Here is a 26,874-nt window from a genome sequence, read left to right on the forward strand (position 1 = left end):
AAAAGAGAAAATCTCTTATGCACCAACGAACTGGACAACCTAGAAGAAATGGATAAATTCCTAGAAATATACAATCTACCAAGATTCAATCATGAAAAAATATAAAATCTGAACAGACTGCATCAGTAATCAAAAACTCCCAATATAGGAAAGCCCTGGACCAGATGATTTCACTGGTGAATTCTACCAAACGTTCAAAGAAGAATTAATACCAATCCTTCTCAAACTCTCAAAAATACAGAAGAGGAAGGAGCACCTCCAAATTCATTTTACGAGGCCAGCATTATCCTGACAAGGATGGCACAAAAGAAGAAAATTATCCAATATCCCTGATGAACAAAGATGCAAAAAACCTCAACAAAATATCAGCAAATCGAATTTAACAATACATTAAAAGGATCACACAGCACGATCAAGTGGGATTTATTCCAGGGATGCAAGGATGGTTCAACATACACAAATCAATCAATGTGATACAAACACATTAACAAAATAAAGAATAAAAATCATATAGTAATCTCAATAGATGCAAAAAAGGTATGATAAAATTCAACATCCTCTCATGATAAAAAGTCTAACAAAGTGGGTATAGAGGGAACATACCTCAACATAATAAAGGCCATGCATGACAAGCCCACAGCTAACATCATACTCACTGGTGAAAAGCTGAAAGCTTTTCCTCTAAGATCAGGAACAAGACAAGGATGCCCACTCTCACCACTTTTATTCAACATAGTGTTGAAGTCCTAGCCGGAACAGTCAGGCAAGAAAAAGAAATAAAAGGCATCCAAATTGGAAAAGAAGTAAAACTGTCTCTATTTGCAAATGTCATAATAGTATATACAGAAAACTCTAAAGACTGTATCAAAAAACTGTTAGAACTAATAAATGATTTCGGTGAAGTTGCAGGATACAAAATCAATAGACAGAAATCTGTCACATTTCTATATACTAATAACGAACTAGTAGAAAGTAAAATTAAGAAAATAATCCCATTTACAACTGCATCAAAAAGAATGACATACCTAGGGATAAATTTAACAACAAAAAAGGCAAATTGTAACAATTTGAGGAAACACATGGAACACTGAGACATTCTGAGGGAACCTGTGATGCCCCAGAAGGCCCAGTGGACACCCTGCCATGTGCACCCCGGGTGTGGTGCCGATAGAAAGGGGCAGTGGATGTCACAGCTGGGACATGGGCCCGAGAGGCACCCCCAGGGCCAGGGTGAGGGCACAGGCCTGGAACTCAAGGTGACACTCACACCTGCAGCTGATTTAAAATGGAAGAAACTGGCCAAGCGACAGATGGAGTTTGTATTCTAGGAAGGAAGAGGACAGGACAGGGAGCCCCCAGATCACACATTTCATCCTGAGAACGAAGACCTGGGTGTCCCCGGGGCACCGTCTCCGCCCGTGCTCTCCCACCCAGGGAGGCCCATCTCTCCAGCCCCTGGACGGGGTGGGCCCTGCGTCTGCTCCAACAGAACACAGCACAGCTGGGGCCGGCCAGCGGACTGCCCACCTCTGGGAACGCTACACCCACAGAAGAAGGAAGTGACCACTGAGCTGCATAAAAGCTGAAATCTCTGCCCTTCATACGACACTGTCAGCAACTGAACAAAGACGCCAAAGCGGGGAAGAAAATATTTGCAAATCAGGTATCTGACAAAAGACCAGTGGAAAATCCGTAAAGACTCCTGGGCCTTCCTGGGCGGCTGGGGAGCAGGTTATGTCCGGAGAGACCTGGAGCAGGGGGGTCTCCCAGGGACAGCAGAGGGGCAGGCGGCACTGCTCACCATGAATCACTGACCAAACCTGGCCCTGATCCTTCGGGGACCATGATGCTGACCTCAAGCTGCTGGGAAGACAGAATCGGACGAGGAGGCAAAGAGCTCAGGCCCTCCCGTCAGCAGCAGATGCTCAGAAAAGAGGCCCTGGGGGGCCGAGTGGGACCCTGGTCCAGAAGCTTCCTGGTGAGGGGGGAGGAAGCAGCAGGCCTGAGAAAGCTCCCAAGCAGCACTGTGAGAGCCCCCGGCCGCCAGTCACCCCCTGCACCGGACAAAACACGCATCCTGACCCAAAGGCAAAAGGTGCTGGAGGCCCTACAGCCAGCCCCACGCACGGGCACAGGCCACACTCATGCCCTCCCCGCCTCTTCTATGCTCCCCTGAAACCCCAGGCAGCCCTGTCCGCGGGAGGACGACCGGGAGGCCTTCTCCCAGGAAGGCGAGGTGGCACGTGTTTGCCCAGACCACGGCCTCGCTCCCGGGAGCAAGTCCAGTGGCCGCGCGGACAAAGGCTGCCAGGGCCTCGAGGACAGGCAGCTCCATGCCCAGCAAAACGACATTACAGCCACTGTGACCGCTGCTTGCTCTTCCTGCAAGTCAAGAGCAGAGGCCGGGGCCTGGTGTTCTGTGTCCTGCCCAGAGGCCGGCCCGAGTCTGCGGCCCACGCGGTACCCACCACCCAGCCCCCTACACACACCCAACGTCCCTCATGACTCCTGGCCACTGCATAAGCCAGGCCCAGCCAGGGGTCCTCTCTGCACCCTGTTCATTGAGGGGACGTTCACTCTTCCTTCCAAGAGCTTTAACTGTCACCTCCTCTGAGAAGGAGTCTGACCTCGACAGAATCTGCCGACCCCTCCCTCCATCCCTCCCTCCCTCCCTCCCTCCGTCTCATAACCACCCACTCAGGGGCCTCTGTGTCCACCTCGAGCGAGGCTGAAGGAGAAGGTGAACTTGTCCGTGTCCTTGGGTCCCCCGCATGTCCTGGCAGGGCAGGGAAGGTGGGTGTCGGGGTCCCAGGCCTGCATGCTGCAAGCGAGGCTGTTAGCCTGGCCTTGGCTTGACCTCTGCAGGCCTTAGATGTGACCTGTTCCAGGAAGACTTCAAAACCCTGGCGCTCAGCCCGCAGCGAGCAAGGGGGCCGGGCATCCTGAGACGTCACCCACTGACCCCCAGCAGGCAAGTTTCAAGTCCAGGCAGCGGGCCCGGAAAAGGGCAGCCCAGGCCTGCTCCAAGGAGCCCTCCACCAAGGCCAGCCCAAGCGACATCTGCCACAGGACAGAAGGTGGAGGGCGGCCTGTACGGGAGACCACACAACTCAGCCGGTGCCTCGTGCTGCCGGGGCCCCTCACTGGAGGCGCTGCCTGTGCTGGGGCAGCGTCGTTCTGTCTGCAAAGGCGGCACTCAGGTCCCAGGGAAGGAACCAGCGAACAGTGAGGCTGAAACAACAGGTGAACCCCGCGTCCCAACCAGCCTAGGTCACATCTCCAACACGGGGATCCACCTGGCACATCGTCCCCCCAGGAGCAACTCAAGTTACCTCCGGACAAAGGGAGCGGCTGCGCTTACCGTGGCCAGTTCGTCAAACTTGCCGAAGAGCTCGTTGAGGAGTTTCACCAGCTCCTGGGCCGTGCACTGCGAGGCCAAGCCCGTGAAGCCCACGATGTCTGCGAAGAGGATGCTGCAAGACAAAGGGGTGCCCGCTGCCCTCCTCCGCCGACGGACGGACAGGCTCCTGCCACTCAGACAGACCTTACCTTCGCGTGTCACCTGAAACTAGAGCCCCCTGCTGATTCCTCAAGCAGCGGAAAAGGAAGGCTCTGCTGTTCTCATTTCACAGGTGAGAAGACTGAGGCTGGGAGAAGCGGGGGGACGCTTTGGTCATAGAGGGAGGAAATGCTGGGGCCACTCAGAGCTCCTCCCAGGACACAGGGCAGCAGCAGTGACCACCGCATGCTGTCTATATACTCGGTGTCCCCCAGACACAGGGGAGCAGCTCAACGCCCACTGGGCCTGTCCCTTTTCCCAGGGTGGCCCTGTGACGGGGCCGTGGCTGGTGGCAGGTGAGCAGAAGTGACGTGCTCTTAAGGAATGAGCAGCCCTCCTCCACACCCCCTACAGGTGATGCAGGCGACTGAGGCCCAGGCCCCGTCAGAGCCTCACGGGAGTCCTGTGCTGTGCGCAGGGTCACCCCTCAGTCGGCTATGAGGGCGGGGGCAACCTCTCTTATATGCTGGGCGTCCGTTTACTACAGTACCTGGGTTAGTCTAAACAATTCACTGTCTACCCATAGCACACAGCCAGCATCCTGGATGCTAGAAAGACTTTAAAAGGCTTAAGTAATGAGGACCAAGGCAGGGCAACAGAGAACATCCCCGAGCCGTACGTTTGGGAGAGGCTGGGGTTCCTGACGAGTCCTCCAAGCACCCTGACCCTCCCACATGTGAGGGATGAGGGAGATGGGAACAGGGGCCTATCTCAGGACGAGATGCCCCACGGAACCCACTTGGGAGAGGCCATGGGGCCTGATCACGGAGCTGCTGGACCAGAGCCAGGTGCCACTTCTGGACCTCTCGCCCCAGGGGAAAGAGAGCCCCTCGCTCTTGAAGATACTGCATGGCCAACTTTTGTCACCTGCAGCCAAAAGCACCCTCAGCTGTGAGACTTGGGAAATCACACACATGGTACACTGGAGGGGTCTGCGAGACTTAAACATCCATCTCCAGTTTAAATGAAGAAAGTGATGTGGAATTAAAGTAGTTTGTTCTTTTTACACAATTGTGTTCATATCTTAAAATTCCAGATGCCAGATCTTAACTCAGTTCTGCATTTTCAATAATACCTCATGCCAGAGAGTAGGGACCCACATCACAGGCAGGAACCAGGAACCCACATCTCAGAGAGGCTTCTCCCTGCTGAGGCCCTTGCCCCACCACGTCAACCATGCCCTGCCCCAGCTTGGAAAGATGCTGTGTTCACCCCGTGACAAGTCTAATGTCCAATTATAATCCTCTACCTGCAGGGCAGCTTTCCCCACTGAGACTGTGAGGAACTGGAGGACGCAGACCCGGCTTACACATCCCACAGCACCGAACACAGAGCAAGGGCGATACGCATGTGTGTTATGAATGAATGAGTGAGCAAAAACTGGGTGTCTAGGATATAGAAGTGTCACTGATACTGAGAAGCTAAGAAAAGGGATTGCAAGAGTGGGTGGAGATAGACAACACCGATTTCTTCCCCTCTGTTTTGGTATAAAATTCAGGCTTATTTACATCTCTGAGAAACCACTGTGTTTTCTTCCTTCTCTATAACTAGCCATGCATTCACAGGCCTTCCTCTATCCACTGGCTTCTCAGCCTCTGCCCATTCACTTCGTTCCTCAAAAACCGACTAAGCATTGCCCACCCCCATGCTAGGAAAGCCCCCAGGGCTTGCCCTGCCTGTCGTCCTCCACTACCTGCGGGAAACCTCACCCCCGAAGCACCCAACATCCCCCATGCACACAGGCAAACACGCGTGGACGATCTCTTACACCCCAGGTCCCTGTCCTCAGGAGCTCAACATCCGGGGAAGAAAGCTCACAGGAGGGAGGGACAGAGCACAGGGAAGCAATGATATGGGAAGCTTGGAATTCTGCAGGAAGGCACAACACCCACTTCGCGGATGCAGCCAGGCTGGAGCAGTCCTCCCCAGCGACTATCCAGACAAACAAGGAAGGAAGGAAGGAGGGAGGGAGGTGAGAAGGAAGGAAGAAAGGAAGAGGGGACTGATTCAGAAGCGCAAATAGTATGTGGAAACTAAGATGAGTGAGAAACCCTATAATGACTTATCAAAAGCTGCGAGAGGCAGACTGGTTGGAACTTGAGTACAAGCAGTAAGCAGTGGAGCACAAGTCTCCAGGATGAGAGGTTCCTGAGTGTCGACTCAGGAAAGGCAGGAGGGGGAGCAGTGGTTAGAGCCTGGACTCCAGGAGGGTCGTTCAGCTCCACCATTTACAGCAACGGGACTCCAGGCAACTTATCCAACACTTTCATATGTCAGTCCTTCCATCTCTAAAATGGGAATAAGACTAGAGTCCAAATCATAGGTCGTGAGGGTTAAAAGGATTAACAAAGCACTTAGAGTAATACCTTGCACCTAATAATAGCTCAACAATTGCTTACTTACAGTAATTTGTAAGGGTTATAATGCAACAAAAATATTTATTGAAGGATCTATGCGCTAGGCAATGTTCTAGGTGCTTGGGACTTAGCAGTGAACAAAAGATTCAAATGTCACTGCCCTCCAGAAGCATCCATTCTAGTCAGGGGAGGTGGATGCTCACAGTATGTCAAAGGTGACAAGTGTAACTATGGAGAAAAATGAAGGAGGGAAGATGGGTAGGGAGCTCTGAGCAGGTCAGATTGACAACTGAGTCCTGAAGGGAAGAGAGGGGGAGCCATGAAGACACTGAGAGAAGATTCCAGGCAGAGGGAACAGCAGGTGCTACTGTCGTGATCTTTGTTGGATACAGAATTCTTGTCTTTTTAAGTTCAGCTTTTGAATATGCCATCCCACTGCCTTGTGGCCTCCATGGTTTCTGATGAGAAATCTGCTAAAAACTTTATCAAGGTGCTTCCCTCTTCCTGCTTTCAAGATTCTCTCCTTGTCTTTGGCTTTTGACAGTTTGATTATTATGTGTCTAGGTGTGGCTCTCTTTGAGTTTATCCTAATTGAGTTTCTCCGACGTGTAGGTTAGTGTTTTCATCAAATTTGGGACATTTTGGGCCATTGTTTTTTTCAAATATTTTTTCTGCCCCTTTTTCTCTTTCTTCTTTTCTGGGACTCTCATTATGAGTGTGTTGTTATGTTTGATGGTGGCCCTCAGGTCTCTGAGGCTCTGTTCACTTTTCTTCATCCTTTTTTCATTCTGTTCTTCAGACTGGATAAACTCAATTGACCTATCTTGAAATTCACTGATTCCTTCTTCAGTCTGCTCAAATCTGCTGTTAAGCCCCACATGAATCTTTAATTTTAGTTATTTTTCAAATTTGGAATTTCTATTTGGTTGTTTTTTATAATTTCTATCTGTTTATTGGTATTCTTTATTTGATGAGAAATCACTCTCATACTTTCCTTTAGTTACCTAGACATGGTTTGTTCTTTGAACATACCTAAAATAGCCGATTTTAAAGGTACTGTCAAATAAGTCCAATGTCTGAGCTTCCTCTGGGATAGTTTCTATTGACTGCTTTTTTTATTCCTGTTAAGCCATGCAATCTTGTTTTTTGCATGTCTCATATATTTTTATTGAAAACTGGAAAACATAATGTAGCAACTCTGAAAAATATACCCGCCCCCCCCTTCTCAGGGTTTGTTGTTGTTGTTTGTTTATGTTGCTGTTTACTTAGTGACTTTTCTGAACTAATTCTGTAAAGTCTGTATTCTTTGGTATGTGAAGCCACTAAAGTCTCTGCTTCGTTCTTTTAGTGGTCAGGTAATGACCAGACAGAAATTTCCTTAGGTGGCTGGAGCCAGTAAGTCTCTCAGTCTTTGACGATGGGGTTATGCATGTTGGGACATGCTTCCAACACTCAGCCAGGCGGATTACAACTCTGCCTTAGCCTTCACTTCCTGCTTGCACAGAGCCTCAAGATCAGCCAGAGCTGACAGTATAGGGCCTTCTCAGGTCTTTCCTGAGCATGCACACAGCCCTACACTTGTACATGGTCTTCTGATTCCCAGAAATATTTCCTTTCAAAGTCCCTGATGGACATCTCATTCCTCAGTTTTTCATTTAAGTTTTTTGATTACCTTGCTGTTTGCCTCATCTGTTATCACTGCCTAAGGCAGCTATGATGTTAAACAATTGCCACTGATTGTTTTCAACAAATGTCCCAGGCAAAGGCTATTCACAATGAATGAAGTCAGGTCAAATAGAGATAAGCCCATGAGTGGGGTTTTCCAGGGAATTTCCAGGCAGTCAAATAATGGTAATTCCCTGAGAATGGGGCTTTGAAAGAGTGCCAACCCAGTTCTGTCCCCTCCAGCAGCTGCCAGGCTGCAAGTTTTCATCATGATTGCAGCTGTTGGTTTTCAAAGCTATTGTGGACCTGGGAGATGGGAGGATGGAAGAGAGCAAGTTAAAACTGCACAAAGCTCACTGTTCCTACCAAGATTTACCTGTTTTCTTATAAAAAAACATTCCTGGATTTTTGCAAAACTTTGGTTAATTTCCAGTGTTCTGACAGTGTTGATTCTGACCATTTTCTTCAGTGTTGTCATTGTTTCTATGGAGGAGAGGATTTTCACAGCACTCCACTATTCCCAATGGCATCAGCCTGCTATGAGCTGTGAATGGCATACTGGGCTTGGACATAATAAGGACTGTAGAGAGGGCAATGAGATGTTCATATTTGGGCTGTAGAAAGATGTCTCTGAACCCTGATGGAGGGTGGCCAGAAGGGCTAGGGTGCAGCTGGCACCATCTGTGACAGGGAGCCTCAGCTTCCTCTCCTATCTCAGGGCTGTCCTGCCTGCACCCAGCACATTGGCCCACCAGGGGACATGGATGGAGATTTTTCAGCAGCAAAGGGAAGCTGTAACTCACCACATCTGTATTTACTGTTATAGGTAAAGGAGAGGAAGGGAAAGGCACTTGGGTGCCCATGCACTATGCCCACCTCCACCTGCAGCCCCAGAAGACCCTTGATGTCTGATGCCTTCGCTGCTGTGTGCAGATGCTCTGCCCTGGCAAGGTGCTCCCTGGATTGTTTTGGTAGTCTGGTCTTCTCAGCAGGGAGCTTGGTCATTCAATCAGGTCCTTACCCAGTAACAAGAGGCAAACGTCAGCATCAGCCAATCCTAGGTCCAGCTCGGAGTCCCATCACTCACTGGCCAGGGAGTCCTGCACGCTCACCTGACTTTGCTGAACCTCAATTTCCTCATCTATAAAGTGGAGGTGACAGTGCTTATAGATATCAAGGGTGTGAGGACATTAAACAGAACCAAGTGACCTCTCCTGACTGGGCTTCAATGTTGACCCCACACATCAGGCCTTAACCCCATTCAGCTTCAGGATCCTCTGTAGGAGGACAAAACTGGTCCTTACCAAGAAGCACAACAGCAGAAGTGAGGGCAATCACCAGACAGCTGATAGCCACGCTGACCCACACACAGGGGCAGCTTGGACCCTGATGGGGAGGGTCTGGCAGCAGTGGGCCTTGGCTCATTTCAGATTAACAAGCACCAGCTCATGGGGACCCAGTCTGCAGCACTCGACACAGACAGGACAGGATTTTCTTAACCTTTTGTGTCCGCAGGGGTCCGGGGGGCAGGGAGACCTGACACCAACACCCAAGAAGGAAGAGCACTTGGGTCCTTCAAACCACCATCTCCTGCCTGAGTGACACTTACGTAAAGTATCGATATGATTCCCAGACAAGCAACACTGTTATCTATTCTAGGTACTTTAAAAGGGAATGCATGATTTAATACAATTAATTGCTTTTTTAACAGAATCTTTAAAAACAAACAAGCAAACCTCAGAGTGTCCAGGGAAAGTTGATTCACTCCAAGGGCTCAGTTTCCTCACCTATAAAATGGGAATAACAATCCCTACCTCCTGGGGCTGCCATGAGATGAACAGAGTGAGAAGAACGCCTACCCCAGAGCCTGGCACCAACTAGAACAATGCTCAGCTATTAACCTGATGCAGGCAAATTCCCAGTCCAATGGCCACTGCCCAAACCTGGCTTAGGAACAGAGTTCCCACCCTTTCTAGCCAACACAGAAATAGAAGGTGAAGAAATGAGAAAATGGGAAAGGGCAGCTGTGAAATGCATCACCTGAGAAGCCAACACACCCCCCCTGTGGGGCTGCTTCCCTGCTGAGCAAGTGTTCACCTGGGCTCCTAACCCACACCTGCTCCCTCCTTCCCTTAAACTAGGGCCCTCTGCCCACCTCTGTCATCACCGCCACCTCCTCCATCCCCTCCCACCTCCATCACCTCCACTTCCTCCATCCCCTCCCACCTCCATCACCTCCACTTCCTCCATCCCCTCCCACCTCCATCACCTCCACCTCCTCCATCCCCTCCCACCTCCATCACCTCCACCTCCTCCATCCCCTCCCACCTCCATCCCCTCCCACCTCTGCTCCCTAGGCCCATCGCAGGGCCAGGCCAGTGCCAGCCCTACCTCACGTTGTCATGCCGCTGGATGTAGATCTTGTGGAAAATCCTCTCGGGGGGCTTCAGGAAGTCCTCCTTCATCTCCATGGCGACGTTCCGGGGCAGGAGGCTCATGAGCAGCCGCTCCTGGACAGGAGAGACAGGCCCACGTGACACGGCAGCTCCCCCCCCGTGATTCCTTGACACGCCCACCCCAGTGACCTTGGTGCCGAGAGGCTGCCCTCCACGAGGGGCCTCGGACCCTCCGCACACACGACCGGCACGTGGTCCAGTCCCGTGGACCCTCCCAGCCCCAGAGTCTCGGTGGGTCGCGCGCAGGCCCGGACTGTCACTGCACAGGTAACTCGCTCGCAGAGTGCTGGGCAGGCAGCAGCATCGCCTCCGGAACACGCAGCCCGCCCGTGCGCCCCAGCTTCGGTGAGCAGCGGGTCCCAGGGAGGGGGTGTCGCTGCCTCCGAGCAGACCTGTCCTGCCTCGCTCCTCACACCACGGTCCAGCGCGGCCCCAACAGGGACCTCGAGGTGGGCTACGAAAGCACCTGTGCCCCAACAGACAGGGGCCCACGGTCACACAGAGATGAGTGGCTTTGGACACAGTGTGGCGTTTCCTCCCGGTCTTGTCTTCTGATTTCCCCCTGATCTGCGGGAGACAAACATTTTCCTCCCCCCGTCCCCACCAGAGGATGGAGCAAACGTCTGGGCTTATCCACAGGAGCCGTGCCGCCCTGGGGACGCTGTCGCCCTTTCTGGACCTCGGTTTCCTCCACTGGCCTCCACCCCTCCTCCTCTTGGTGGATCCGCCCCTGGCCTCAGCCCCACTGGCCACACTGTATCTGAGAAACCGTGTTCTAGACACTTGGAGTGAGGCCCCACTCCTCCCTCAATCCCTTTCACAGCCCTCCCTCCCACTCTGCTTCAGAAAGAAAACAAAAGAACGGAATTTAGATCCTGCTTGGAATCAGGTGGACATCCTACTTACAAGGGTGAACATGGGGCAGGGAGGGGGCACAAGAAGCCCCTCCCTCCCTCCAGCAGCCCCCAGGCTGGGCCCACAGCCCCTCGGCCTCGGCCTGTCCGGTCAGTGGAGGAGCCTCAGATGGGGCCACGTGGATGCCTGGCATCTCCCAGCCGGCGCAGGGTCTGGGTGCTGCCACCAGGCCCTGAGACCCTCCTGGACCGCAGGTCCACCCTGCAGTGTGAGACCACATCCCTGCCCGGGAGCAGACGCTCCTCTGCGTGACATCCTCTGAAGGACAATCAGAGCAGCAGTAGGGACGACAGTCACAGACCCTAAAAGCCCAGCCCCCCTCCCGGCCTGGGGTGTGGGTGTCAGGGCTCCACCGCCTTGGCTCCAGGTGACAAATTTACTTTAAGATGGGAGAATGTATCTGATGCACTGGAAGAGTCTCCCCAGGCGACGCATCCCCACATACGCTTCTGAGGAGGGAGGCCAGGCCCAGGCCCGCCAGATGCCAGGTGGAGCCGAGCGTGTTTGCCCAGGCGAGCCAGGCTGTGGCCGGGGCCCTGGGTCCTGAGCAAGGCCCATGTCTATGCTGGGGGCCCACCCACTGGGGTCCCCACGTGGCTCCAGGCTGGACAGACCTCCACACTCAGGAGGGACATCGCAAGACCACAGCTGTCCACAGCCACACGGGGAGAGGACCCTCTGAGACAGAAGTGCCAGTCCGAGCGTGTGTTCAGGGACAGCCTCAGGGACAGCAAGCCCCACTGGCCAGGGCACGGGAGCTGGTGTGTGACCTGAGCCTGCATGGGAGGACATTGGCCATTCCTTAGCAGAGGGGCCTCTGGGGACAAGCGCGAGCACGGCCCATGGAGAGGAGCCTCTGCAGGTGGCCGGCTGTCCTGAGGTGGAGGGAACTCGGCAGGGGGCTCACTCGGGCCACCATCAAAGGACCCCCTGGAAGCTTCCAGAGACTGTCACCGCCCTGAGATGCAAGGTGGGAAAATAAAAGCAGCTGGACGACAGGGCAGGCCGCCCAGGAAGGGCCCTGGGGACACACAGGGCAGCTGTGCCCTCTCCCGCAGTCCCAGTGTCGTGGGCGTCTACAACCCTGGGCTCCTGCGCCCCAGAGCCCTGCACAGAGGTGTCGGGGGAAAGGCGAGTCCCAGGGCCTGCAAGACAGCTGCCTGGCCTCACATCCTGGCTCTGCCTCTCGGAGCGGTGAGTCAAGCTCCGTCACAATCCCATCCCGTCTGTCAGGGCGAAAATCACACCAACTTCCTCAGTAGGGTGTTCTGAGAAGGGGACGGACATCTCAGGCCCTGGCTGACCCTCAGGGGTCCCTACTCGGTACCACGCCTCCCAGCACCTCCGGTGACAGCTCTTCACGGCTTCGCTCTCTTGTCTCCTGCATCTTTGGAATATGTCACCTGCACCTGGAAAACCAGTCAGGTGCTGCCCAAGCCAAATCAAACAAGCGAGACTGTGCTTCCCCGGCGCCCGTCTCACTCCTTCCTGCACCATCGGTGATCTGCAAATGCCCCGTCTCACAGCCTCGGAACCGACCGCTCTCCCTGAGCGAGCCACAGCCTCCCCCCGGGGGCCCCTGCTGAGGGGAGCCCGCCCCACTCTTGGTCTCTCCATCACCTCGGCTGCCCGGCACCGTCTGGAGTTAGAACAGGGAAACCGAGGCAGCCACCAGGAGGGAAGGAAGGACTGAAAAGGCAGAGGGACACTGACCGGCTCCAGACTCAAGAGGTGATGAGGGGGCAGGTGCCAATCCCAGAGGACAGGGGAGAAGGCTGCTGGTGGCCCAGGTGTGCACACCCAGCGCAGCGAGGGGTGCCGGACAGATGGCTGTGGCAGAGTCAGTGCTGCCCCCAGATCCCTTCTCCACCACCAGCACCACAGTCTAGCCCCTTATTCTCACTGGGGGACTTGGAGACCTGGAATGAAGACTACATTGCCCAGCCTCCTGTGCAGCTAGATGTGGCCAAGGAGATAGGAGTTGAAGGGTCATGTGGAAGCTTCTGGAATATTCCCTAAAGACAGCTTGTTCTTCTTCCCTCTTCTCTGCTGCTGCTGGGGATACAGTCATGATGGCTGGATCTATACCGACCATCGTTGTTCAGGAGGATGAAGGCCACACACTAGCGATGGCAGACCATTTAACTAGATGGAGACTGGGTTGTGAGGGTTGCATGGATCAGATCTGCCACATCAGCCATAAAGTGCCTGCCCTGGAATACGTATGTAAGAGAAAAGAGTTATCTCACTTGGATAAGCCACTGTCATATGAAGTTCCTAACTGCAGGTTATATTTCTGACCAAGAGCTCAGCATTAACTCCATCCACAAGATTAGTGATAGTGCCTAAAGCCAACACACGTTAATAATCAAGACTAGAGAGAAGTACACAACCTCTCCCACAGGGAGCAAAGCAGCCACGTGAAAAGATCAAGCACCCATCCCTGATTAAAAACAAAAAAAACCCCAGCAAACAACCTAAGACAAAGTAGCTCACTGACATCATAAAGATAAGACCTGAAATCCACATCCAATTCCAAACACAGCCCTAAAGCCTCAGACAGCAATGAAACATTACATTAGGAGCAGACAGCTACCTTAATGAGTTCTAACCAGTGAAATAAGATACAAAGCCAGAAATCAAAGGGACAAATTTATGAATATGGATCATATAAAATATCCCAGCGTCCTATGAAGGCTATATAAAAACCTCAAGTGTTTTTCTTGGTGATCAAAATGGGACTTAAACGTATTATCCTTAATAAACATTAGATATTTAAACAGCAATTGTGAGGACTCTGCTTCCGGGAAGATGGAGACGTACTTTTCCCTGTTCCCCCCACTAAGTACACCAAAAGTCCGGGACGTTACACATAAAACCGTCATCCAAGGCTCTGAAAGGCAGAGAGGAGGTGGCAGAAACCTCAGGACCACGGATGGCATGGAGATAAGTCCTTGGACTTTCTTTTTGCCTCACATAACCCAGACTGAGTGCTGGAGATGTGGGTGGCCCAGAGATGCCGACAGGCATGGCACTAAGCTCCAACAAAAGTCGGCTCTCTCTAATCAAAGGATCAGGATAGGGGCAGCCTCGTGAGAAAACTGCTATACAATAACGGTCCCACTCCAGGCACACCTCCAAAAAAATATGCAAACCTCCACCCTCCCCAGGCTGTGAGGAAACACCAACCCCAGGCTGGGGTGTCACAGAGGCCATGCAGGGACCCCTGCCTTTGGTCTCCCCCAGCTGGTAACACACGGCACACCTCCCACCCTGCTCCACATAATCAGTGAAGACCAAGGGCTTTCCTGCTCCTCCTTCCAAGTCAGAAGCCAGAACTCTCTCCTGCACAGCAGTAAGGAGGTATCCCCACCCCCATGAACCCCAACAGAGGCCCAGTGTGGAGCCTGGACTTACATCCCCACTAGGAAGTACTGGGGTGGTGGTCCCCACTTTCCCCTGCCAAGTGAAGTCACAGAAAACCAGCCAAAAAAAAAAAAGTTCAAAGAAGACACAGAGTCTCATACGTAATGCCCCAACTGTCCAGGTTCCAATTAGAAATCACTCATCATACAAAGAACCAGAACAATCTCAACGAATGAAGATAATCAACAGACACCAAACGACAGAATAATTAGAATAACTAACAAGATTTTAAAGCAGTCATCCTAAGAATGATTCAATGAACAAGTACAAACATGTTTGAAAAAGTGATAAACCAGAAACTCTCAGCAAAGAAATAGAAGATACAAAAAAAGAATCTAATGGAAATTTTAGAACTGGAAAAAAATCTGAAATAAAAAGCTCAACAGATGGGAACAACATCAGAATGGGGAGAACAGGGGAAAGCTTAGTGAACTTGAAGACAAAACAGCAGAAATTAACCAAACTGAAAAACAGAGAAAACAGACTGGAAAAATAATAGAAGAGAAGAAACAACCCAGACGTCCATCAGCGGATGAATGGATAAACAGTGTGGTCCATCCACACAGTGGAATACTATTCAGCTATAACAGGAATGAAGCACTGACCCATGCTACAACATGGATGCACCCTGAGAACAGTATGCAAAGTGAAAGAAGCCAGACACAAAAGGCCACATACCATGTGATTCCATTTATTGATACATGAAATGTCCTGAGCAGGCAAACCCACAGAGACAGAACATAGATTAGTGGTGTCTAGGTCTGGGAAGAGTGGATGGGGAGTGACAACGAATGGGTACATGTTTCTTTTTGGGGCGATGAAAATATTCAAAAATTAGATTATTGTGATGGTTACACACTCAAAATATCAAAAAAACCATTTAGTTGTTCTGAACTTTAAATTGAACTTAATAGTACTGATATATAAACTATAGATCAATAGGCTTTTTTAAATTAAAAATAAATAACAACTATGGTGGTTTCAAAAGATGCTGTGAATGAGTCAGACCTCTTTAAAAATCCATCCTATATCACTGAAAAGGAAATTTGCTTCCTCTTGATAAATTTCCTCACAATGGGAAATCAAAATTGTCCCATTTACCATGTTAGGATGACAACTGGATATGTGCTTTGTAAACAGCTGTATGTAATTTTAGAATTACGACTTAATAATGGTACTTGAGGAATATCAGGGCCTTTGGAGCAGTGGCCTCTGCAGTCAGGGCAAGGAGGCTGATCTCAGGGGTAGGACCTTGCAAGCCCAGGCTCCCTGGCTGGGCTATGGGGAACGGCAGGAAAGGAGGCCCCCAAGGAGCTAAGGGGTGACCTTCAGAGGCCTCTCACCCCCCTCCCTATGATCACCAGCTCTGACAGGCTCAGACCTAAGGGTTAGACCCTGGTGGGGAGCTGTGATCACCTAAGGCTCCCAGGTGGTCCCTGTCCCCCAGTGGAGCAGCCCTTCCAGCTCTATCCCAACTCTCACCAAGCTGAAGGAAGACAGAGCTGCAGCTTACCCCTGACTGGAAAATAATACCTGTGCACCCCACCCCCATTCGCTATATGAATGCCACCTACTGCTCCCCATCTCCCAGCCCCTACCTGGCAAACTCCTACACATCCTTCAAAGCCCCAACCAAATACTCTTCCAATGCACGTCCCACCCCCCCTGCACATAGCATGCCCCTTGGACACGCCCATCCTCCAGATGGGCCTCCCCACAGGGGCCAACTGCTGCTCTCTGTCTCCCATCCAGTTACACCACATCTTGCTGAGACCAGGTTCCCTCCATCCCAGGGTCTCCAGAGCCGTGGGCCAAGCATTCAGATGTGGAGAGTCATGAATGACCACCCCCAAAGGAATTCCAGCTGGGCCTCTCCCAACCCACTCAGGCACCAAGAGGCAAAGGGCCTCGGGGCTGACACCACTCATGAACGCAAGACTGGGGACACGGGCTGCTCCCTTGCATGTCAGTCTGACCTGCATAACTGAGATTCTGGAATCCTAGCTCCATCCTCCAGAATCATGAGCAAGGTTATCCTGCACTCAAGAGGAGTTTCTGTCCTATGGATGATCAGCTTGGAAAGGTGTTTTCCTTCGAAGTTTGTAGGACTCAGCTGTCAAACCACTGGGGCCTGCTGATGATTTTTTGGCAAACTTTTCATTACTGAGTCCATCGTTTTTAATGATCATAGGATGTTTCAGGCTTTCTTTTTCTTCTAGAATCAGTTTTAGTAACTAACACCATTCTGGGAATTTGTCCATTTTGTCTAAGTTTTCAAATATTCTGGCAAAAAAAAAAAAAAAAAACCTCTTAGTATTTCTCTCTCATCTATTTTTAACCTGGCTTTATCCCTAGGGCGTGTGCTTTCCCATCCCGACTCATCTTGTGTCTGCTCTTTCTTCTTGGTCAGTCTCTCTAAAGTTTTTCTATGTCAAAGAACCAATTTTTGATGCTTTTGTCTGAAACTGAAAGAGTCCTGTTAAAAGACCCCTCACAGCCCTTTGGAATATTTTAATCCAGATATCAATCAACCCAAAACATCTGTGTGAGCCTTTTTTTGTGGCTGAAGAGACACGAGGATGTAAAGGGAGAAAGCAGGCCACAGCTGGTTTGGGGGGGATTCTGGGCTTTGGCCTCTGCTCTCTTCACTCTGCCACCAACGGCTTTGTCACTTGCTTTATTGGCCTTCCCACATCATTTAAATTCTCCGAGCCAGCCCCAGTTCTCAGATTTACAAAACGGAACCAAGTTTTTACATGCTTAAGTGCAACACAGAGGCCTGAAATTAGTTTTAAAGATCTAAGAACCCAGAGGAGAGAACACCTTCCGATCAAGCACGTTCCTCTCTTCTGCCACAACCCCGCGGGACAGGACAGAGTCGGGCAGCCCTGCGTAGGGGCCACTGTCTGTTTTGATTTGGTGGGAGGAGGCATCACTGACAACTCAGGTAGCTTTTTCAAAATACAGCAGAGAACCTTCTAGAAGGAGAGTGTGTCCAATGAAGCAGACAGGCCCCCTGCCCATCCTCTCCAGCCCCTCTGGTTCTGCGGGCTGCCCTGAGGAGGACAGAATGCTTCTAATATTCCCACTTGTGAAAACGTTGGAGGAGGCCTTGAACTTGGAGACTGGTCTGGGGAGACCATGCCTGTCCGCGTCTGCAGGGAGCAGGGCAGGAGACAAAGAAACACTCAGATTTTGTAGCCAAAGCAGTTGGACTTTCTTTTAAAATAGCAACTGCAGGGCTATTAGTTCTGAACCATATGGGGGGGAGGAGATGTTCCCGATTTCTGGCGCGATTATCACTGTCTTCTCAGTGTTGCTGCAAAAGTCAGTGATTACAGGCACGGAATGCCCACGGGTCCTTCCTGGCTGCAGGCAGGCGAGAGGTAAGAGCTCACAGTGGCATCCTTACCTAAGACGGTCAGAGACTCTCCCCAAGGTTTGAGGTGAAGCACACCCTAAAATCTACGTAACTGAATCACTCTGCTGTACACCTGAAACTAACACAGTATTGTAAACCAACTATACTTCAATAAAAAAAGAAGCAACCGATCAACCTGGGCGAGAACAACGTTGGCATCAGATCTGCACAGAGTGGGGAAGGGCCTGCGAATCCCGTCTAAGTTACTGCCCAGGATTCTGCAGTGGGAGCCACGCTTCTCAACAGTTTCCATCAGCTGAATCCTGTCCCGGAACAAAAGGGTCCAGCAGCTGGGACAGGCGAGGGTTCTGAGGTTGCGTGTCTGCATTTCAGAGCAGGTCCCTCACTCTCCCCTCCCGCAAACCCTGGCCGGCCAGTGGTGGCCACACAAACGCAGGCCTGTCCTGCAGGTGCATCCCAGAGAGAGGACGTCTCCTGGGCTCCGGAGAAACGCCTGCTTCGGGCCATGAAGCACGATCTTCTCCTGCCTGCCGAAGCCTCCTCGGCATACCTGGGTGGACACTCATCCGGGGAGAGAGGAAAGAACAACCTGCCCGACTTCTAGGGCAAGTCCTACCTCCGCATTGACCCCCCCCAACCTGCGTCTGACCAGCTCTCTGTCCTGCTCAGACACATCAGGGGCCCCGCCGCGCGGCCCGGTGCGCCACCTTCCGCTGAGGGCAAAGCCCTGCCTCCCTCTCACCTTCTCCCATTTCCTTCCAGCTGAGGCCACAACAAACTACACGCCGCCCCTCGACCACCAAGCACACTCCCCGCCCCGTCTCACTGCTCATGCGCCTCCCTGACTTGGCCTTGCTCGAGGACCCCATTCCCAGCCCCTGCAGCCCAAACCCGGCATCTCCCTGCCTCCCCCGAGAAGCCAGTGGGGCACACCTGCCGCCACACAGTGGTCCTTCTGGAGCTGGACGCCCCCCCACCCCCTCCCAGAACTGGGTCACGTCCCCAGCATCCTCTCCCAGAACAAGGATGCATCACCCAGAACCCCCTTCCAGAACCAGGGTGCATCCACCAATATCCCCTCACATCACCTAGGGTGCCGCCTTACTGGGTCAGGGCCTGGAGAAGACTCTGGAAGCGACTATGGAACTGGATTGCTCTGTTACTTGAGTTGAAGCATGAAAACACAGACAAGCCCATATGGTCAGGGTGTCCCTCACCTGCAACTCAGGGGGCTGCGGTTTTCACACTGACACAGAGGTGTGAGTTGGGCAGAGCTGCCTGGCCACCTGCAGGCTCCCCTGGCCTCGCTAGGCTGTCCCCTGGCAGGCTTTGATGTACCGAGTGCCGACTGGTGCTTGAGAGCCCTGAAGAGGTGGCTGAGCCCCATTTGAGCCCGAGGGCTTGCCTTCTGCCCCCCAAAGAGACAGGGCTCCCTGAGCTAAAAACAGTCATCCCAGCCAGAGGCAGGGAGTAACCTGAGTGCCAGGGACAAGGCCTCCCAGGGAGAGAATTGTCCTGTGATACGACCCGTGGGTTCCAATCAAAAAAGTAGAGCAAGTCAGGATACTGCCTCGCCCCCTTTCAGGGCCAGCCAAGGGAACTCACGGGGGTGACCCATCCGCACTTCTGTATTTCGTGTGCTCAGCTTTCCCAGCAACAGATGAAACCACAGAGGAAAATGATTGATACGTTGGAATATGCGAAAGATTGAGGTTTTACACAAAGAAAAGCAGAGCTAGAGGAACAGACTTGGGGAACACCAGCCTTTCTCGTTCAAACCCACAGCAAAGTCAGAGCATGAATGGGCAGAGGATCAGAACACACGCTCCACAGAGAAATACAACCAGTAAACACGCGTGGAAAAGCGGCCACCGCACAAGGAACCAGCATCTGAATAAACGGGAGGTACCAAGTTCTAACAGGAAGAGAGGAGGGAAGGAGGGACGGAGGCAGGGAGAAAGTGGGTCACGTGCAACACTGGGGATACACACCAGAACCCTGAATGCTGGGCCCACCCCAGCCTTCCCAGCCATGGGACTGGGCAGGCCTGAGAATCTGCATTTATGGCAGACTCCCTCTGACGCCGACCCTGTCGGCCCCAGGACCCCACTCAACCACTGCTACCCAGAGCTGGGTGTAACTAAGTATTACTCATAAGATAAAATGAAGCACAACATGTTTTGGAAAATACCCAGGACACGGAGAGAAACGACACTGTAATATTTGCACTCCTGAGAATGTAACCAAGGATACTTCAAGTCTATATGAATAAAGATGCTTATGAGAAAGAAACATTTTTAAAAACATGGTGTCTAAAAGTCAGATTCAGAGACCTGCATGAAGGCGAGGAAGCAGCAGCTGTCTTAGGTTACCTTTAGGGCACCAGTGGATACACCTGTGGGAAATGTTAAGCCAAAATGCAGAAAATAAAATTATGTATACACCAAAATAACAACGATGAGGGGAGAGAATGTGCATAAGGACGGAAACTTGAAAATACAGAGCACTCAGCTGGGTTGATGGGATTGGGTGACATTTACCATTTTGCAGATTTCCTGCTTAAGAACATCAGGTCGGCGGTTAGAACTCAGACCCGTCTCTGAGCCTCCGTGAGTCTGGGCTTCCTCAGCTGTGGGACTGAGAAGCTCTGTGCTCTCGGAGCTGAAGAGAAGTGACACACGTACAGCAGCAAAGGCTAGGTTCGCAGCAAGCAGGAGTGCTTGCTCGGCCACTGTGTTCCCTGGACGGGAGTGTGGGTGCAGGGGGAGAGATGTGCACTTGCAGAACCCGCACATGCAGGCAGCAAGAGTGGCCACACCATGGCCAGCATCCTCGTCATCAACAGATGGGACCCACTGGAGGGACAGAGGGCACAGCAAGCATTCAAAAAGGTTTTAAGGGTAGATGCTAGGTAGTCTCTAGGAAAGGCAGCAAGAGTAAGAAAAGAAATGAAAGACAAAATCAGAGCAAGTGGATCCAGAGAAAACCATAATTTAAAAAGATACATGCACCCCAATGTTCACAGCAGCGCTATTTACAATAGCCAACCAAAGTGCCCCTTGACAGATGAATGGATAAAGAAGGTGTGGTACAGTTTCAAGATGGTGGAGTAGAAGGACGTCTGCTCACTCCCTCTTGCGAGAGCACTGGAATCACAACTACCTGCTGAACAGTCATCGGCAGGAAGACACTGGAACTCACCAAAAAAGATACCCCACGTCCAAGGACAAAGGAGAAGCTGCAATGAGATGGCAGGGGGGGCGCAATCACAATAAAATCAAATCCCACAACCGCTGGGTGGGTGACTCACAAACTGGAGAACACTTATGCCACAGAAGTCCACCCACTGGCGTGAAGGTCCTGAGCCCCACGTCAGGCTTCCCAACCTGGGGGTCCAGCAAGGGGAGGAGGAATTCCCGGAGAATCAGACTTTGAAGGCTAGTAGGATTTGATTGCAGGACTTTGACACGACCAGGGGAAACAGAGACTCCACTCTTGGAGGCCACACACAAAGTAGTGTGTGCACTGGGACCCAGGGGAAGGAGCAGTGACCCCATAGGAGACTGAACCAGACCTACATGCTAGTGTTGGAGGGTCTCCTGCAGAGGCGGGGGGCGGCTGTGGCTCACCACGGGGACAAGGACACTGGCAGCAGAAGTTCTGGGAAGTACTCCTTGGCATGAGCCTTCCCAGAGTCTGCCATTAGCCCCACCAAAGAGCCTGTAGGCTCCAGTGCTAGGTCGCCTCAGGCCAAACACCAACACGGAGGGAACTCAGCCCCACCCATCAGCACACAAGCAGATTAAAGTTTTACTGAGCTCTGCCAACCAGAGCAACAGCCAGCTCTACCCACCACCAGTCCCTCCCATCAGGAAGCTTGCACAAGCCACTTAGATAGCCTCATCCACCAGAGGGCAGACAGCAGAAGCAAGAAGAACTACAATTCTGCAGCCTGTGGAACGAGAACCACACTCACAGAAATACAGACAAAATGAAAAGGCAGAGGACTATGTACCAGATGAAGGAACAAGATAAAACCCCAGAAAAACAACTAAATGAAGTGGAGATAGGCAACTTTCTAGAAAAAGAATTCAGAATAATGATAGTGAAGATGACCCAGGACCTAAGAAAAAGAATGGAGGCAAAGATTGAGAAGATGCAAGAAATGTTTAACAAAGACCTAGAAGAATTAAAGAACAAACATCTAGAAGAATTAAAGAACAAACAGAGATGAACAGTACAATAACTGAGATGAAAAATACACTCGAAGGAATCAATAGCAGAATAACTGAGGCAGAAGAATAGATAAGTGACCTGTAAGACAGAATGGTGGAATTCACTGCTGCGGAACAGAGTAAAGAAAAAAGAATAAAAAGAAATGAAGACAGCCTAAGAGACCTCTGGGACAACATTAAACGCACCAACGTTCTCATTATAGATGTCCCAGAAGGAGACTAAAGAGAGAAAGGACCCAAGAAAATATTTGAAGAGATTATAGTCGAAAACTTCCCTAACATGGGAAAGGAAATAGCCACCCAAGTCCAGGAAGCACAGAGAGTCCCAGGCAGGATAAACCCAAGGAGAAACATGCTGAGACATATAGTAATCAAATTGACAAAAATTAAACACAAAGAAAAATTATTAAAAGCACAAGGGAAAAACGACAAATAATATACAAAGGAACTCCCATAAGGTTAACAGCTGATTTCTCAGCAGAAACTTTACAAACCAGAAGGGAGTGGCACGATATATTTAAAGTGATGAAAGGGAAGAACCTACAACCAAGATTACTCTACCTGGCAAGGATCTCATTCAGATTCAACAGAAAAATCAAAAGCTTTACAGACAAGCAAAAGCTAAACGAATTCAGCATCACCAAACCAGCTCTACAACAAAGGCTAAAGGAACTTCACTAAGTGGGACACACAAGAGAAGGAAAGGACCTACAAACACAAACCCAAAACAATTAAGAAAATGGTAATAGGAACATACATATCGATAATTACCTTAAATGTGAATGGATTAAATGCTCCAAACAAAAGACACAGTCCCGCTGAATGGATACAAAAACAAGACCCATCTGTATGCTGTCTATAAGAGACCCACTTCAGACCTAGGGACACATACAGACTGAAAGTGAGGGGATGGAAAAAGATATTCCATGCAAATGGAAATCAGAAGAAAGCTGGAGTAGCAATAGTCATATCAGATAAAATAGACTTTAAAATAAAGAATGTTACAAGAGACAAGGAAGGACACTACATAATGATCAAGGGATCAATCCAAGAAGAAGATATAACAATTATAAATATATATGCACCTAACATGGGAGCACCTCAATACTTTAGGCAAATGCTAACAGCTATAAAAGAGGAAATCGGCAGTAACACAATAATAGTGGGGGACTTTAACACCTCACTTACACCAATGGACAGATCATCCAGACAGAAAATTAATAAGGAAACACAAGCTTTAAATGACACAATAGACCAAACAGATTTAATTGATATTTATAGGACATTGATCTGAAAATAGCAGATTACACTTTCTTCTCAAGTGCACATGGAACATTCTCCAGGATAGATCACATTTTGGGTCACAAATCAAGCCTCGGTAAATTTAAGAAAAATGAAATCATATCAAGCATCTTTTCCGACCACAACACTATGATATTAGAAATCAATTACAGGGGAAAAAGAGGTTAAAAACACAAACACATGGAGACTAAACAATATGTTACTAAATAACCAAGAGGTCACTGAAGAAATCAAAGAGGAAGTCAAAAAATACCTAGAGATGAATGACAACGAAGACACGATGATCCAAAACCTATGGGATGCAGCAAAAGCAGTTCTAAGAGGGAAGTTTATAGCAATACAATCCTACCTCAAGAAACAAGAAAAATCTCACATAAACAATCTAACCTTACACCTAAAGGAACCAGAGAAAGAAGAACAAACAAAACCCAAAGTTAGTAGAGGAAAGAAATCATAAAGATCAGAGCAGAAATAAATGAAATAGAAACAAAGAAAACAATAGCAGGAATCAATAAAACTAAAAGCTGGTTCTTTGAAAAGATAAACAAAATTGATAAACCTTTAGCCAAACTCATCAAGAAAAAGAGGGAGAGGACTCAAATCAATAAAATTAGAAATGAAAAAGAAGTTACAACGAACACCGCAGAAATACAAAGCATCATAAGAGACTACAAGCAACTCTATGCCAATAAAATGGACAACCTGGAAGAAATGGACAAATTCTTAGAAAGGTATAACCTTCCAAGACTGAACCAGGAAGTAATAGAAAATATGAACAGACCAATCACAAGTAATGACATTGAAACTGTGGTTAAAAATCTTCCAACAAACAGAAGTCCAGGACCAGATGGCATCACAGGTGAATTCTATCAAACATTTAGAGAAGAGCTAACGCCCACCCTTCTCAAACTCTTGAAAAAAATTGCAGAGGAAGGAACATTCCGAAATTCATTCTACGAGGCCACCATCACCCTGATACCAAAACCAGACAAAGATACTACAAAAAAAGAAAATTACCCACCAATATCACTGATGAATATAGATGCAAAAATCCACAACAGAATACTAGCAAACAGAGTCCAACAACACCTTAAAAGGATTATACACCATTATCAATTGGGATTTATCCCAGGGATGCAAGGATTCTTCAATATACGCAAATCAACCAATGTGATATGCCATATTAACAAATTGAAGAATAAAAACCATATGATCATCTCAATAGATGCAGAAAAAGGTTTTGACAAAATTCAACACCCATTTATGATAAAAACTCTCCAGAAAGTGGGCATAAAGTGAACCGACCTCAACATAATAAAGGCCATATATGACAAACCCACAGCAAACATCATTCTCAATTGGTGAAAAACTGAAAGCATTTCCTCTAAGATCAGGAACAAGACAAGGATGTCCACTCTCGCTACTATTATTCAACATAGTTTTGGAAGTCCTAGCTAGCCACAGCAATCAGAGAAGAAAAAGAAATAAACAAAATACAAATTGGAAAAGAAGAAGTATAACTGTCACTGTTTGCAGATGATATGATACTATACATAGAGAATCCTAAAGATGCCACCAGAAAACTACTAGAGCTAATCAATGAATTTGGTAAAGTTGCAGGATACAAAATTAATGCACAGAAATCTCTTGCACTCCTATACACTAACAACGAAAGATCAGAAAGAGAAATTAAGGAAACAATCCCATTCACCACTGCAACAAAAAGAATAAAATACCTAGGAATAAACCTACCTAAGGAGGTAAAAGACCTGTACTCAAAAAACTATAAGACACTGATGAAAGAAATCAAAGATGACACAAACAGATGGAGAGATATACCATGTTCTTGGATTGGAAGAATCAATATTGTGAAAATAACTATACTACCCAAAGCAATCTACAGATTCAATGCAATCCCTATCAAATTACCAATGGCAGTTTTTACAGAACTAGAACAAAAAATCTTAAAATTTGTATGGAGACACAAAAGACCCTGAATAGCCAAAGCAATCTTGAGGGAAAATAACAGAGCTGGAGAAATCAGACTCCCTGACTTCAGACTATACTACAAAGCTACAGTCAACAAGACAACATGGTACTGGCACAAAAACAGAAATATAGATCAATGGAACAGGACAGAAAGCTCAGAGATAAACCAACGCACCTATGGTCAACTAATTATGACAAAGGAGGCAAGGATATACAATGGAGAAAAGACAGTCTCTTCAATAAGTGGTGCTGGGAAAACTGGACAGCTACATGTAAAAGAATGAAATTAGAACACTCCCTAACACCAGACACAAAAATAAACTCAAAATGGATTAAAGACCTAAATGTAAGACCGGACACTATAAAACTCTTAGAGGAAAACATAGGAAGAACACTCTTTGACATAAATCACAGCAAGATCTTTTTTGACCCACCTCCTAGAGTAATGGATATAAAAACAAAAATAAACAAATGGGACCTAATGAAACTTAAAAGCTTTTGCACAGCAAAGGAAACTATAAACAAGACAAAAAGACAACCCTCAGAATGGGAGAAAATATTTGCAAACGAATCAAAGGACAAAGGATTGATCTCCAAAATATATGAACAGCTCATGCAGCTCAATATTAAAAAAACAAACAACCCAATCAAAAAATGGGCAGAAGCCCTAAATAGACATTTCTCCAAAGAAGACATACAGATGGCCAAGAGGCACATGAAAAGCTGCTCAACATCACTAATTATTAGAGAAATGCAAATCAAAACTACTATGAGGTCTCACCTCACACCAGTTAGAATGGGCATCATATCAGAAAATCTACAAACAACAAATGCTGAAGAGGGTGTGGAGAAAGGGAACCCTCTTGCACTGTTGGTGGGAATGTAAATTGATACAGCCACTATGGAGAACAGTATGGAGGTTCCTTAAAAAACTAAAAATAGAGTTAGCATATGACCCAGCAATCCCACTACTGGGCATATACCCAGAGAAAACCATAATTCAAAAAGACACATGCACCCCAATGTTCACTGCAGTACTATTTACAATAGCCAGGTCATGGAAGCAACCTAAATGCCCATCGACAGACGAATGGATAAAGAAGATGTGGTACATATATACAATGGAATACTACTCAGCCATAAAAAGGAACGAAATTGGGTCATTTGTAGAGACGTGGATGGACCCAAGGACTGTCATACAGAGTGAAGTAAGTCAGAAAGAGAAAAACAAATATCAGATACTAACACATATATGTGGAATCTAGAAAAATGGTACAGATGAACCGGTTTGCAAGGCAGAAATAGAGACACAGAAGTAGAGAACAAACGTATGAACACCAAGGGGGAAAGTGGCAGGGCGGGGGAGCGGGTGGTGGAGGTGGGATGAATTGGGAGATTGGGATTGACATATATACAGTAATATGTATAAAATCGATAACTAACAAGAACCTGCTGTATAAAAAAATAAAATAAAATTCAAAAAAAATAGGATGTGGTACATATATACAATGGCCTATTACTCAGCCATAAAAAAGAATGAAATAATGTCATTTGCAGCAACATGGCTGGACCTAGAGATTATCATACT

At 48.9% G+C, this 26,874-nt stretch overlaps 1 protein-coding gene across 1 annotated transcript in view; it reads right to left on the bottom strand.

Moving 5' to 3' along the window:
* The window catches only part of ADCY1 (adenylate cyclase 1), a 123,311-nt gene that overhangs the window by 72,897 nt on the left and 23,540 nt on the right, over nt 1-26,874 (bottom strand). The window contains exons 3-4 of the mRNA XM_061197548.1: nt 9,973-10,091; nt 3,362-3,473 (exon numbers count right to left, since the gene is read on the bottom strand). Coding sequence (XP_061053531.1) covers nt 3,362-3,473; nt 9,973-10,091 — 231 coding nt within the window. The remainder of the gene's footprint in view (nt 1-3,361; nt 3,474-9,972; nt 10,092-26,874) is intronic.

The sequence above is a fragment of the Eubalaena glacialis genome, chromosome 8, assembly GCF_028564815.1.
Source record: "Eubalaena glacialis isolate mEubGla1 chromosome 8, mEubGla1.1.hap2.+ XY, whole genome shotgun sequence".
NCBI lineage: Eukaryota > Metazoa > Chordata > Mammalia > Artiodactyla > Balaenidae > Eubalaena > Eubalaena glacialis.